General features: G+C 36.8%; 1 protein-coding gene across 3 annotated transcripts in view; it reads left to right on the forward strand.

Annotated features, from left to right (window-relative positions):
- Nep2 (M13 family metallopeptidase neprilysin 2) overlaps window positions 1–16,302 on the forward strand; it is a 188,924-nt gene that overhangs the window by 139,336 nt on the left and 33,286 nt on the right. For all 3 annotated transcript variants that reach the window (XM_076172789.1, XM_076172788.1, XM_076172790.1), the window contains exon 6: window positions 11,265–11,444. In XM_076172789.1, coding sequence (XP_076028904.1) covers window positions 11,265–11,444 — 180 coding nt within the window. The remainder of the gene's footprint in view (window positions 1–11,264; window positions 11,445–16,302) is intronic.

The raw sequence follows: 16,302 nt of genomic DNA on the forward strand, positions 1-16,302 counted from the left end.
ATCATTTGGGCTACAGTGTAGATATAGTAGAAGCATAGAACTGCATAATGACTTGAATCCCTTTTGATCTTACATTTAACTTGAAAGATTGGAACTAATTAGTGATACCTCAGAACTCAAACTTAATTTGTTCCAGGAGGGTTTTCAAGTCCTAAAAGTTCAAGTTTCAAAGCAAATTTTTCTTTGAATTTGAACATAAAAATAACATATACACTGCAGTACAATAAAAATTTTATTTTGTACATTTCTGTATTCTACTTAATTTTGATTTAATCTAAATTTTATTTTAATTAAGTTTTAATTTTTATTTGATTTTAGTTTAAATTTAATTTTTTTTTCTTAATTGTAATCTAATTTTGATTTAATTTTAACTTAATTTAATTTTAATTAGTGAATTTATCATTCAATACCCTGTCTGGGGTATTTATTATATGTTATTGTATAGTAAAAATCTGCTCAGTAGCATGCAACTGATACTTTAGGGTCTATATGGGGTGCCCCTATGGACCAGAGCCACACATAATTTTGTCTGTATTAGAGGAAATATTTACTCATAGAGAAATGCTGCTGCTATATTGTACTGTGACTGTCCCTCCTTTATGCTGTCTCCCACTCTTAATACTGTCCTGTACCACTTCTCTGAATATATATTTCTATTTTTTGCCTATCCCTGTGGTAGCGGATGAAAGAATACTGCCACCAAGTTTTCTCACTTGGGTTGTGAAAGGCGACTAAAACGGGATAGAGGATGGGACTAGGCATTCTGCTCTCTGTAGCCCTAAAGGGTAAATTCCTGTAAGAAGTCAAGGTATAAGAGGGTCTGAGAGGAGTTTTCCAACCAGAACCCTAAGGTTTGGGACTTCTAATGTGTATGGGTGTGGTACAGATGAGAGTAAAAGGGAAGAGATAGGCAGTATGTTTGTGAGAAGGAAGATGTATGTGTTGGCACTTATTGTAACTAACTTGAAAAGGAGGGGTTAGTTTGAGTTTGGGAGTGTAGTGGGTTGTTGGGAGTGAGGAGAGGATGAGGGAGGAAAGGGGTCACTATATTAGTAAGTGAAGAGATAGGTAAGTGTGTGGTGGAGTGGAAGATTTCTTCAAGGTTAATGTTGATGAAGGTGAAACTGGGGTGGGAGATATCAATCTTTGTAAGTGCACATGGGCCTAGTAATGAAAAGAATGTAGAGGAAAGGAAAGCTTTTTTTTTTTTTTATAGATTTGAATAAATGCATAGAAAGTTTTGGGAGAAATGTTAATGTAGTGGTATTAGGAGATCTCAGTGCTAGAGTAGAGGATGAACCAGTAGACAGAGTGGGAACTATGGAGTGCCAGATATAAATTGTTAGTGGAGTTGATGGTGATGTGTTTAGAAAGAGTTAATAATAACTAACACAGTATTTAGGAAAAAAGTTAAGCATAGATACACATGGGAAAGGGTGATGGATGGAAGGGTGGTTGATAAGGCTTTTAATGAACTATATAGTGCTATCCAGGAGAAGAGTAGGAAGAATTTTGGATGCCCATGATCTAAGAGAAGAGAGTGGGGGAATATCAGATAATTTTTCGGTGGAAGGTAAGTTGAGAGTGGAGGATAGATGGAGAAAGAAGAAAAGGACAAAAGGTAAGGTGCTTAGAGTAAGCTGTTTAAACGAGAAGGCAAAGGAGCATGAATACAAGGAGAAACTGAGAGAGTGGGATGTGGTAAAGGATAGAGTAGAGGTAGGAGTGGAGGAGGAATGGGGGTGTTTCGAGGAGGGACTGACAAGGTATTCAAAGATAGTGTGTGGAACAAGGATGGAAGGGAATGGAAGGAAAGGTAGTGTGTGGTGGGATGATTAAATGAAGAAGGTCATTTAAGAGAAGTGAGCATTCATGGACTGGTTGCAAAGTAGGATGAGAGAAACATATGAGAGGTACAAAGAAAAAGAAGAGAAACAAGACATAAAATAAAGGAGGCAAAAAAAAAGAGCAGATGTAAAATGTGGTAGAAGTATGACAGAATTTTTTGAAAGTAATAAAAAGATGTTTTGGAAGGAAGTTAAAAGGTAAAAAGGAGGTGAGTGAAGTAGAGAAAAAAAGATAAAAGGTGCAGATGGAGAAATGATAGTGGAAGAAGAGGCAGTAAGGGGAAGATGAGCAGATTATTTCAGGGAGCTGCTAGATGTGGAGGAGGAGAGGGAGGGAGTGGTGGTAACAGTGGATGGTACTAAGAATATGACAGTGATGGGTGAGGAAAATGGAGGAGAAATAAGAAAAGATGAAGTGCAAGTAGTTATTGAAATTATGAGAGCAGGTAAGACACCTTGGTTAGATGGGTGTTATGTGGAGTGTCTGAGGAAGGGAGGTGCAGTAATTGTGGACTTGCTAATGAGGTTGTTTAATGTGTGTCTAAAGGAGGGGTAGAGTGCTGGAGGATTGGAGGAGTACCTGTATAGTTTTGCTTGACAAACAAAAAAGAGATAGATGTGAATGTAGTAGTTTCAGAGGGATCAGTTTTGTTAGTGTAGTTGGGAAAGCTTATGGGAGGGTTTTAATGGAGAGTATTAGGAGAGGAACAGAGGGAGTAATTGGTGAAGAACAGTGTGGGTCTAGGAAAGGTGCAATATTAGCTATTAGAATAGAAGTGTTGTGAATTGTTGGCAACAAAATACAACACCTGTATGGGCATGTGGCCTGCTTCCCTAATGTTGATCCTGTTCACTGGGTTGTCTCCACAAGAGACAACCCTCAATGAATTAAACAATTTAACCAATATGGAATAAGAAAAGTGACTGCACAGGGCCTTCTCAGAGAGACCATTGGGAACACCATTGGTGTTGAGTGAAGTGATGTGTTTCCTGGCATATATTCCTCATTGATGAAGATGAATACACAAACAGATGGGACCTGAGTCATATACACACAGAAACCCACAAGAAGAAATATTTGAAAAAAAGACAAGCATATACATAAATACATATACCAAAGGCTTTTTTTTTTTTCCTTACAAAGGAGGTAGCCAAAAAACAAAGGCATATAAACCACTCCCACCCACTCCATTCCTGTCACACTCCACTCCCCTCCACCCACTTCCCTCTCTCTTATCTTGGCACCTCCTGGATGACAGATCAACCCTGCATCTTGTCCACTGCCACCCATATACAAGGGCTTCTTCCCCATTATAAACTAGGTAGCCAAGTCAATGGCATGCACCCACTCCTACCCATTCCACTCCTATCTACTACCCTTAATTCCCTCCCACCTCCCTGTGGATGAAGGATCATCCCTGTCTCCTGCCCACTGCCCAGATCAGAAGGAATGGAACAAGACACAGCACATCCATGGCAGAGCCGCTTCACTTATATAGACCCCACCTCCCTGTCCCTTCATGCAAGAAATAGAGAAAATGGGGAGAAATCCCTTCAGGCTGCTTCAAAATATCCATACACAACCATACTCTACTTACCTCTATCCCTACCCTCTCCCTTCCCCTCTTAACAGACATTCCCCTCTTGTTCAAAGCCCTTTTCATCCTATCCACACCTCTTTTGCTAATCTTTCTTCACTCATTCTTTCCATGTATCCAGATCACCCCAATAATATATTATCAGCCCTATCTGCTATCTCCCTTTAACCCCTGCTCTCCTCCTCACCTCATTTCTCACTCTATCCAGCCTTATAACCCCAGCCATACTTCTCAGACATTTCATCTCAAACATTTTTAAATTTCTCCTTTCTGCTTCTCATGAATTCCAAGTCTGTCCCATACAGTGTTGTAGGCACAGTCACCCCTTCAGATTATATTCTCTTTGCATTCATTCCCAAATGCCTATTTCTCATGACACTTTTTAATCCCCAAAGGCATTTGATTGCTCCTCTCAATCTATAATTTACCACCACCATCTCTATTACTACATTTCCTGCCATATGTGACTCCAAATACTTAAAACTGTCCATTTCCTCCAGCTGCTCTCTAAGACTTACTTCCAACTCACTGCCATCCTCTCCCCTGGTAAATTTCATTACCTTACTTTTACCCACATTTACCTTCAACTTTCTCCTATTACATACCCTCTCACACTCCATCACTAACTGCTTTAAAACCCCCCTTTGACCCTACCACAAGCACAGTGTCATCCACAAACAACAACTGGCTCATCCACCACTTCTCCCCAATATCTCTATCTCTAATCCCCTGTACCACCCCATCCATGTACAGTACACATTGAACAGCCGTGTTGATATGACACATCCCTGACACAGCTCCACCTTTAGTTCAAAACACTCTGCATTTCCAAGGATGTCCCAAAATACACTCCGAACTGTTGTTTAGCAAGTTGACAATGAACGATTTTGGAACGATTTTGGAACCAAAAGTGCTGCCTGGTTGTTTACAAACAGGAAGGGAGTATCGTAGTTAATGTGACCAAAAATGTAGTCTTTGTATCTTCATTCAGCTATTCTTTTTGCAAGATCAGTGCCAACAATGGATGAAATAAATGAATGATTTAGAGAAAAGGAAACTGCAAAGAGATGTCTGGACAGTACCACTGAGTCCCCATTTGATGTAGTTAAAATTAGAAAAAGTGTCTGAACGAGACCCCAAAGACATACCAAAGGTTTGAAAGAAATGTCTTCTCGGGGTTCAGTAGAGACAATAGCAATATGTATAGAGGAATAGACACAGATAGAGAACCCATTATAAGAAATAGAGAAATAAATGAGTTGTTAGATGAAATAATTGAACTGAAAAGTGAATGCAAAAGTACATATAAAGAAGTTGCCATATTAAGAAAGGCCAATGAAGAAAACAATATCAGTAGGGAAATAGATGAATTGAAAATGGAACTGAACAGGATAAAGGGAGAAAATATAAGATTGAAAAATGAACATATGAATAGAAATGAGGCATTAAAGAAAGAGATGAAGGATCAAATACAGGCAGTGACTGAGAAAGGGTAAGAAAAGATTAAAGAAAATGATTTCCAAGAAATAAAGAAACAGTGGAAAGTGGAACAGGAAAGTAAAAAATTATCTTTTAAGGAAATAGTGGAACAAGTTAAGGAGAATGCAAAGGAAATGGTAATCCAAGTGATTAAAGAAAAAGGAAATTGGGTTAGGGATACAATGGACAAAAAAAGATGCATTGTGATCTACGGTATTAATGAAAAGCATAATGTTCCTAGGTATCAGAAAGAGGAAAAGGAAATTGCTAAAGAGATTCTGAAGGAGATTCAAGAAGAGGATCAAACCTTGGATAAAGAAATCGAGGAAACATATAGAATAGGTAGATACTCAAAAGAAAAGCAATATAGGCCACTAAAAGTAAAACTTAGGTCACAAATGATAGCAGAGGAAGTACTCTCCAGAACAGCAAAACTGACAGTGAAAATCACAAGAATGTATGGATAAAGAAAGAAATGAGTGATGAAGAAAAAGAAAAGGAGCTTAGAAATGAAGTGAAGGAAAAAAATTAAAAAGAACCAAGGCTGAAAAGATTTTTTTTTTTTTTTTTTTTTTTTTTTTTTTAAGTGGTGGACCTGAGGCTGAGAAAATGGTGTATCATGAAAAATGAAACAAAGCAGACAGAAAAAGATGAGAAAGAAAAAAATTAAAACTAGCCTATACCAGCATAGACGGAATGATCTTGGGACAATGAATTAAGTGATTACCAGGCATCAGAAAAACAGGACATAATGGGAATAGTAGAAACCAAACTAAAAGCTAATCTACCACCTAACACTGTGGGACAAGGACTATACAACTGCTGGATGAAGAATAGAAAGAAAAAACAAGGAGTGGGAGTACTATTTCTGACAAAGAAAGACTTAAATGTGACAAAAATAACAGAAGGAAAAAGTGTAGAATCAATTATGATAAAAGTAGAAAACAACCACATGAAAAGCATAAAATTTGTAGTAGTGTATGTGCCCTCTAAAACACAGTCCTGTACAGAACATGATCATTCCAAATTGTTGGAAGATACTAAACATGAACTAACTGATATACTGAAAGAGGAAATACAATAATTATGGGTGATTTTAACTCAAAAGAAATCTGTTGGGAAGAAATGACAGTGAGGGATGGAGAGGATATATGGGGCAGCATACAACTTGATAGGACCATTGAATACACAGTGACTCAGTGGATAAAGGAAAATACCAGATACAGAAACAATGAGGAACCTTCGAAACTGGATTTAATACTTACGTCAGAACCTGAAATTGTAGACAGAATAGATTACAAAATACCAATAGGAAAGAGTGACCATGTACTAATAGAATTCAAACTAAAAAAGCAAAAAGACATAAAAAGAAAGGAGAAACATAGAATAGGAAGACCAATGTACAACAAAATGAATTTTAAGAAACTTAAAAAATTCTTTTGTAATGCAAACTGGGAAAAATTCCTAAATGAAGAAACAAGGATGGAAGAGAAATGGAATATACTAAAAGAAATTTATAATGAGGGTGTGATCAAATACATACCACAACAAAAGCAAGAAAGAACATACATAAAGAACTGGTACAACAAAAAATGTAGTTAAGCTAAGGATAAAAGAGACAAAGCATGGGAAAAATGGAAAAATGACAAAATATTGAGCAAATGGCAAACATACATTAAACTAAAAAATGATTATGTAAAAATATGCAGAGAAGAAAAGAGAAATTATGAAAAGGAAATAATAGTAAAATGTAAGGAACAACCAAAACTATTTTACAGATATGTGAACAGTAAAATAAAAAAAATAAGCAAGAAATAGAAAAGCTATGCCAAGGAAATCATGAATATACAGAAGAACAAGAAATGGCAGAAGTTATGATCAGCCACTTCAAATCAGTATTCACAATTGAGAACACACCTAACTATGAGGGAATGGAGAGACAGAAATCCCCCCAATGAAGGAAATAACTGTAACAAAGAAAAACATTAGTGACCAAATAAAAAACCTTGATGTCAGAAAATTGCATGGTCCGGATGGAATTGCAAATTGGATACTGAAAGAATGCATAGAAGAATTAACAGATAAAATACAAACTATAATCAAATGCTTGGGAAAGGTATCACAAGACTGGAAAAATGCAAACATTGTACCAATATATAAAGGAGGAAACAAAGAAAATCCAACTAAACTATTAGAATGGATGGAAAACTTCCTGACTGGTAGAAAAATGAGGGTAGTAATTAGAGACAAATACTCGAAATGGGAAGAAATGATAAGTGGTGTTCCACAAGGGTCGGTGCTGGCTCCAATTATGTTTGCTATATACATAAATGACATGGATGAAGGAGTTGAATGTTATATGAATTTCTTTACAGATGATGCAAAAATATTGAAGTAAGAACAGAAGAGGACTGTGATTCATTACAATCAGACCTGGACAAAATCTGGAAATGGACACAAAAGTGGGAAGTGAACTAAAATATCAAGAAGTCTATAATGGAGTTTGGAAAAAGTAAAAACAATTTCAAAAAATTATGAAATTGGTGAAGAAGAAATCAAGAAAGTGCACTCAGAAAGGGACCTTGAAGTAATAATCAGCAAAGACATGACACTGGATAAACATATAAACAAAATAGTTGGAGAAACATTCAATCTATCAAGGTCAATGAAAGTGGCCTTTGATTATTTGGATGAAGAAATGATTAAAAAAATATTAGTTACATTGATTAGACCAAAACTGGAATACGCAGCGATGCTATGGACACCCAGTACTGAAAAGAATATAAAGAAACTAGAAAGAATACAGAGAACAGCGACAAAATTGGCACCAGCTCTTTCCAAATTAACATACGAACAAAGATTACCGAAATTGGAACTACCAACACTGGAGCAGAGAAGAGAAAGAGGTGACTATATATAGAATCATGAAAGGTATGGAAATCCTTGATAGGAATGATTGACTAAAAAGTGACAATGGAAAAACAAGAGGTCATGAAAAGAAACTCAAAAAGGATAACTATAGTAGAGAGAGGAAAAAGAATAGCTTCCCACACAGAGTGATATCTGGAATAACTTAGATAAAGAAACAGTGTGTGCAAATACTATTCAAGATTTTAAGAAAAAACTTGGTGCTACAAGATACAAAGACGGGTCACCACGAGCATAGCTCCCATCCTGTATAATGCAACTAGGTAAATAGGTAAATCACACTTTTGTCAAAACTCTTGACTGCCATTAACAGCTTTCCCCCAACCCCATATATTTGCACTACCTCTCATAGTGCCTTCCTGTCTACCCTATCATAAGCCATATCTAAATCCACAAAGGTCCCTAAAACATCCTTACCTTTTACCAAAGCTTTCTAACAAATCTGCCTTAAAACAACAATTTGATCCATGTACAAATCCTACACCGCTCCTCACCAATTACTCCCTCTGTTTCTCTCATGATCCTCTCTGTCTCTCAAATATATATATATATATATATATATATATATATATATATACACAGAACTACAAACATTTCTACCCAAACTCATTATACAATTAGCACTGGAAAAAAAAAAAATAATAATAATAATGCAATCCAGTGTTTGGGCAAGGTTGGTGGCCTTCAAAATGAAGATAGTGGCTCCTTTTCTTTCCTGGACACACACATCATAAACTAAGAAATTATTACCGTATGTAAAAATATGCAGGGAGGGAAAGAGAAACTATGAAAAGGAAATTATAGAAAAATCTAAGGTTCAGCCGCAGCTATTTTACAGATATGTGAATGGTAAACTGAAAAACAAACAAGAAATAGAAAAACTACGCCAAGGAAGTCATGAATACACAAAAGAACAAGAAAGGGCAGAAGTTATGAGTAACCACTTCAAATCGGTTTTCACAGTTGAGAACTCGCCTAACTGTGAAGAAATAGAGAAACAGAATTCCCCCCAAATAAAGGAAATAACTGTAACAAAAAAGGAAATCAGTGACCAAATAAAAAACCTAGATGTTAGAAAATCACATGGTCCAGATAGAATTGCAAATTGGATACTGAAGGAATGCATGGAGGAACTAACAGATAAAATACACACTATAATCATATGCTTGCTCAAAAAAGGAAAAGTACCACAAGACTGGAAAAAGGCAAACATTGTACCAATATATAAAGGAGGAAGTAAGGGAGATCCAACTAACTACAGACTGGTCTCCCTAAAAGCACAGTAGCTGAAATATGTGAAAAAGTTATCAAAAGTAGGTGGGTTAAACATCTGGAAGAAAAATCTATACTAAACCCAAGCCAATTTGGATTTAGACAAGGAAGATCATGTACAACAAATCTAATCTGCTTCTATTCAAGAATAATTGATATAATAGATGAGAGAGATGGATGGGCAGACTGTGCCTATCTAGATCTACAAAAGCCATTTGACAAAGTACCACTTAAAAAATTAATAGGATAATTAGAATCAATAGATGGCATTGCAGGTAATTAATCAAAATGGATGGAAGACTTCCTGACTAGGAGAAAAATGAGGGTAGTAATTAGAGACAAATATTCAAAATGGGAAGAAATGATAAGTGGTGTTTCACAAGGGTCAGTACTAGCTCCAATCATGTTTGCCATATACAGTACGGAGACGACATGGACGAAGGAGTTGAATGTTATATGAACTTCTTCGCAGATGATGCAAAAATATTAAAGAAAGTATCAACAAATGAGGACTGTGACTCATTACAGTCAGACCTGGACACAATCTGGAAATGGACTCAAAAGTGGTAGGTGAACTTTAATATAAAGAAGTGTAGCATAAGGGAGTTTGGTAAAAGCAAAAACAGAATTTTAAAAAATGACAAAATTGGTGAAAGTGAAATAAAAAAAGTGCACTCGGAAAGGGACCTTGGAGTGATAATCAGCAATGACATGACACCGGACAGACATATAAACAAAATAGTAGGTGAAACATACAACCTACTAAATTCAATGAAAGTGGCATTTGAATACTTGGATGAAGAAATGATAAAAAGAATATTAGTCACATTGATTAGACCAAAACTGGAATATGCAGCGACACTATGGACACCCAGTACTAAAAAGAATATAAGGAAACTAGAAAGAATACAGAGAGCAACAACAAAGTTGGCACCAGCTCTTTCCAAATTAACATACAAACAAAGATTATCGAAACTAGAATTACCAACACTTGAGCAAAGAAGAGAAAGAGGTGATCTACTGACTATATATAGAATCATGAAAGGAATGGAAATCCTTGACAGAAAAGATTTACTAAAAAATGACAATGGAAAAACAAGAGGTCATGAAAAGAAACTCAAAAAGGACAACTATAGAAGAAATAGGAAAAAGAATAGCTTCCCATACAGAGTGCTGGATATGTTGCATAACATCTAGATGTTTCCATTTCTTAGTACACTCCTTAATTTTTGTCAAACAGTTCCAGAAATAGGTAAAACAGCACTTTTTTCTTCAGAGACAATGTGAATGCAGCAATCAATTGGGGCTGCCATCTTGGAAATCCTAGCAATCTGATTGTCTAATGTATCACGAGCCCCCTATTGCTTAAAATGGAAACTAAGAAAGTACAGTGTTGCCGCCTATTATCCACAAGCTAAAGTAAGCCTTAATGGTATGATTAAAAAGGGCTAATAAAAAACTTTGGAGCAACTTTTGAAGTGGGAAGTTTTTGAAATTTACTTGAAAATGACATTTTCTCTGAAATAAAAAAGAAATTAAGTTGCCCTTTGAGTCACCATGAATTGACAAGATACTGATTTTGCCCCATGGCCTATGATGGAGGTATGGGTGTTGATGGGTTTTTGAAGATAGGCAGCTCTGCTGTCCACCTTGTAGGACCACCACAAGCAGGCACTTATCATTAGTATTATCCCAAAATATCTATAATTAGAGTAACTGTTGCATTGAGCTTTATTAACTGGAAACCTGTAGCCCCACAGTAGTCAGCAACAATCCCTAGGCCCTCTCATAATTTTTTCTATGAAAAACTTTGGATTTTCTATTCAGAGTTAGTGTGGGTCTGTTATTTGTTGTCAGCTATCTTTATATGAAGATGTTGTGGGGGGGGGGGAAATAGATCATAGTTGATATAGAGATCTTGAGCTTGCCCTGAAGATCAAATGTCATCCCTCTGGGGCTACATTTCTAGATGGAGGTTGGGATGCTGATGGGTCTTCAAGATCGGCAGTGGGGAAAAGATTCTTTCCAATGTCAATCTTGTGGGACCACCATAAACAGGTACCTATTGTTGGTCTCTCCCAACATATTGATCACATCTAAGAAGCTCTTGGTAAATCTGAGTATTTTTCTTTTCCTCTAGGTTGATCAGCCACCCCTTGGTATGCCATCACGAAAATACCTCCTGAAAGGCTTCAATGACAGTGATGTGCAGGCATACTATGCATACCAGGTTGGCGTCGCTACACTTCTGGGAGCTGACAAGGCCCGTGCTGAAAAGGAGCTCAGAGATTCACTTGAATTTGAGATAAAACTTGCCAATGTGAGGACTTTGTGATTTTTGTGACTTGTTATATTTTCTTATCACATAATTATATTTCTGTATGTTAAGATACTTGTAATATATTTTTCTTAGTTACTTGTATCTGAGGTTTTGTTAACACTAGAACTATTTATTATTTCATAAAGGGCCTTTCATAAGGGGTAGTTCTTCTACCCTACTTATTCCAGCTTACATGTGCTGGTAAGCTGTGTCCAGATTTTTAAAGAAAATCTTATACAGTGTGGGGTGCGGAAACTTCCCGATTTGGGGATTGAATTATAAAGTGTTTACACTTCACAATTCTTTATTCTACTTTTATGTCTGTCACACAACATGGGAGATTTACTTTTACACAGTTCTAAAAACAATATCTTTTAAATGTCCACCTCCATTGTCAATACACTGATTCAGACAATTTCGGAAGCTTTGGTCTACTCTCTCTAGCATGGTGAGCAGTATATTGGCTATTTGAGTGCGGATGGCATTCTGTAGGTCTTCCAGGGTCTATGGACGGTCGTTATAAACCATGGATTTGAGATAACCCCACAGGAAATAATCATAGGGGCCTAAATCAGGCGAGCGCGCTGATTTCCCTGAGAGGCGATTTAAACTGGCCAGTGCGCTCGCCTGATTTAGCCCCCTGTGATTATTTCCTGTGGGATTATCTCAAATCCCTGGTTTATAACGACCATCCACAGACCCTGGAAGACCTACAGAATGCCATCCGCACTCAAATAGCCAATATACTGCTCACCATGCTAGAGAGAGTAGACCAAAGCTTCCGAAATCGTCTGAATCAGTGTATTGACAATGGAGGTGGACATTTAAAAGATATTGTTTTTAGAACTGTGTAAAAGTAAATCTCCCATGTTGTGTGACAGACATAAAAGTAGAATAAAGAATTGTGAAGTGTAAACACTTTATCATTCAATCCCCAAATCGGGAAGTTTCCGCGCCCCACCCTGTACATAGGGCAGATGGGGCAGTAAGGAGTAGAATTACCAATGCAACAAAATATTATCAAGATGGATTCCTGTGATAGCTATCATTTTGTAATATATATGGCAAAAAGATGACACAAAACTTTACCTTTACACATACTAGTTGATGATGAATAATACCCTTTTTTTCATTAAACTACTGATTTTGGGAGACTGACATAATGAGGCAGTGGAACCACCTTAACAAAGAACATTACTTGAAGTTGCTGCTAAAAGGCTCTTGTTTTCTCCAGAATATCTCTTGACTATGAAATTGCAGAGTATGTTACAAATATATGAAAAAGAGGGAAGTCTTGAAAATGTCCAAAAGTTTTTATATGAGTAATAGAGCATGTATGATGGTTGAGAATGGTGAGATTGAATGGTTTGAGGTGAAGGTGAAGTTACATCACAACAGCATTGTTTCATATCACCATGGTTGTTCAACATTTGGAGTTGGTGATTGAGAATGGAGCAATGCTTATTGGGCCTGTCTCCTATTCTCTCATTTTCTAACATACCCAGACTCAAATTCATATATGGTTCCAACTTAATCTACATCTTTGATTTCCAATTATCATATTTAGATTTGAACTCGTGTATTGTTTGAGCTTGATCTGTATTGCCTTCTAAGTTATTCCACATATACATCTATATGGAAAACTGTATTTCTTCACATCCTTACTTAACTTACTTACATGAACTCTTAAAGCCCTCCCATCTTTAATCAGATCTCTTCTGTCAATGCAATCTATCCCCTTTAATGACCTGAACACTGTAATAATGTCACCTCTTCCTCTTCTGTTTTTCAAAGTTGGTAGACCCAATACTTTTAGTCTTTCCTCATATGGTTTATATGCCAGGTTACCAGTTTAGTTGCTGCCCAATCTTGGAGGTATCAGGGTTTCAGTGAGTTTTTTCATAATCTCTTCATCCATATGACTCTCCCACAATCCTGCTGATATGTCTGTCAGATGACAGGTTGTCTTTTATAAATATTTCCAAGTCTTTCTGTTCTTTTGCTTTAGTAATGGGTTCATTTCCCAAGGAATAATTTAAGGATAGCCTTTTGCTTCTGTCACCCATTTCCAGTACTTTGCATTTTTTGGTATTGTACTTCATTTCCCATTCTTGGCTCCATGCAAAAATATTATATAGATCTTTTTGCAGTATTCTGCTGTCCTCCTCATTTTTCACTATTTTCATGATTTTTGCATCGTCTACAAACATGTTGTTGTTGTTGTTGTCGTTCCCTAGACTGTCTGTCCGAGCAGTCCCGTCTCCCCAAGGAAGGCCACAGCCGAAACTGGGTTTTCCCACAAATCCTTTATAGAGTGTATGTTGTGTTGTTTGCGTGCATGATTGTGTATAATGCAGTCTTCCATTATGTGTTGTATGGTATGGGGTGAAGTGTTACATCCTACAAACATGTTGGCATAGCTTGTTGTTTCTTCCATCATGTCATTAACATAGATAAAAAGCATTATTAGTGCAAGCACAGAACCTTGTGGTACTACATTCATTACTGCTCTCCATCTTGACATCTTGTCCTTTACTACTGTCCTCATGTATCTTTCTTTCAAAAAGTCATTAATCCATTCTAATATTTTGTCTCTCAGTCCTCCAACATTCTACAATTTCCACATAAGTTGACTGTGAGGAACTTTATTAAATGCCATCTCTAGGTCAAGGTACATGCAGTCCACCCACCCCTCCCTCTCCTTCACAACCCTTTCACATAATTTCACTCCTGTACTGGTTAGTGATACTGGCCTATAGTTTAGTGGTGTTTCCTTGTTTCCACCTTTGTGAATTGGCACCACATTTGCCCTTTTCCAATCAACTGGCACAAGTGTGTATTTACTTAGTTGTGTTTACCTAGATGTATTTTGCGGGAGGAGAGCTATGCTTGAAGTGACCCGCAGTTGTATCTTTCCACATCCAGGTCTTTCTTAAAATCATGTATAGTTTTAGCACTCCCTGTTTCCTCTTTCAGTTTGTTCCATGTATCTATTACTTTGTGTGGAAAGCTTTTTTTCAGATCTCTTCTGTAACAGCCTTTCTTAAGTATCTTCTTGTGTCCTCTTGTATTTCTTCTGTCCCATTTTAGTAGGTCATCCCTATCAAGGATTTCCATCCCTTTCATAATTCTGTAGATAGTTATCAAATCACCTTTTTCTCTTCTTTGTTCTAGAGTTGATAAATTTAGTTTGTCCAATCTTTGTTCGTATGTCAATTTGCAGTGTTAGTGCTATCTTTGTCATTGCTCTTTGAATTCTTTCTATTTTTTCTTTTCTTTTTTTTGTACTAGGTGACCATAGAGACACTGCGTATTCCAATTTTGGTCTTTCCAGTGTAACTAGTATCTTCTTTACCATTTCCTCATCCATGTAGTCAAAGGCCACTTTCATTGATCTTATTAAGTTATAACTTTCTCCAACTATTTTGTTAACATTTGTCTGGTGTCATGTCGTTTGAGCTAATTACTCCTAGGTCCCTTTCTGAGTTTACTTTTGTAACTTCCTTTGTACCAATTTTATATTAACCCGATATTCTATTTTTGATTTTTCCAAATTCCATTATACTATATTTCTTAATGTTGAAATTCACTTCATTCTTTTTACTCCATTTCCAAACTTTGTCCAGGTCTTCTTGAAAAGATTTGCAATCTTCTTCTGTACTTACTCTCTTCAATAGTTTCGCATCATCTGCAAAGAAGTTCATATAACATTTCACACCTTCATCCATGTCATTTATATAAACAGCAAACATTATTGGAGCCAACCTTCGGAGACTCTGCTTATCATATCTACCCAATTTGAGTTCTTTTCTCTCAGTACCACCCTCATTTTTCTTCCGTTCAAGAAATCTTTCATCCATTCCAATAATTTTCCTTGTATTCCATCTATTGTTTCAATTTTTCTTAGTAGCTTTTTGTGTGGTACTTTGTCAAAAGTCTTTTGTAAGTCCAAGAAGGCACAGTCTGCCCAACCATCTCTTTCTTGTATTATTTCTATTAATCTTGAGTAAAAGCATATTAAGTTTGTAGTACATGATCTTCCACTTCTAAATCCAAATTGCTTGGGGTTTAGTATGTTGTTCCCCTCCAAGTGTTAAATCCATTTATTTTTAATAACTCTTTCACATATTTTTGTAATTGTGCTTGTAAGGGAGTCTATAGTTTGTTGGATTTTCTTTATCTCCTCCTTTGTATATTGGTACAATATCTGTATTTTTCCAATCTTGTGGTATTTTTCCTTCTTTGAGTGAGAAGTCAATTATCTTGTGTTTTTTTTTATCTGTAAGTTCATCTATACATTCTTTCAATATCCAGTTCGCTATTCCATTGGGCCCATATGACTTTCTGATGTCAAGGTTCTTCATTTGGTCCTTTATTTCTTTCTGTGTAACCATTAATTGTGTTACTTGTTCTTCACATGTTTTTGTTAGAATGTTCCTGACCCTCTAGTGTATCTATTATTGCTTGGGGATCGGTGCCATCTGCGTAGAGCTGATGGCCAGGGGTGGTTGCTGCTGATTGGCCCCCAACTCTTGGGGTTGGGGGGTGGTCCCACGACGTAGACGTTGCAGCTCCAGGACCTCTTGGGGTTGGGGGGTGGTCCCACGATGTAGACGTTGCAGCTCCAGGACCTGTTGCAGCTCCAGGACCAAACAACACAACATACACTCTATAAAGGATTTGTGGGAAAACCCAGTTTCGGCTGTGGCCTTCCTTGGGGAGACGGGACTGCTCGGACAGACAGTCTAGGGAACGACAACAACAACAACAAAAAATCTATTATTGCTGATTTTACTTATAGTGACTCTCAAGGACAAAACCACTTCTGAAGTGGCTCCCACATAGTTGACTAGCTGTG

This window comes from Oratosquilla oratoria, chromosome 33, assembly GCF_046742065.1.
Source record: "Oratosquilla oratoria isolate Oo_2021 chromosome 33, ASM4674206v1, whole genome shotgun sequence".
Taxonomy (NCBI): Eukaryota; Metazoa; Arthropoda; class Malacostraca; order Stomatopoda; family Squillidae; genus Oratosquilla; species Oratosquilla oratoria.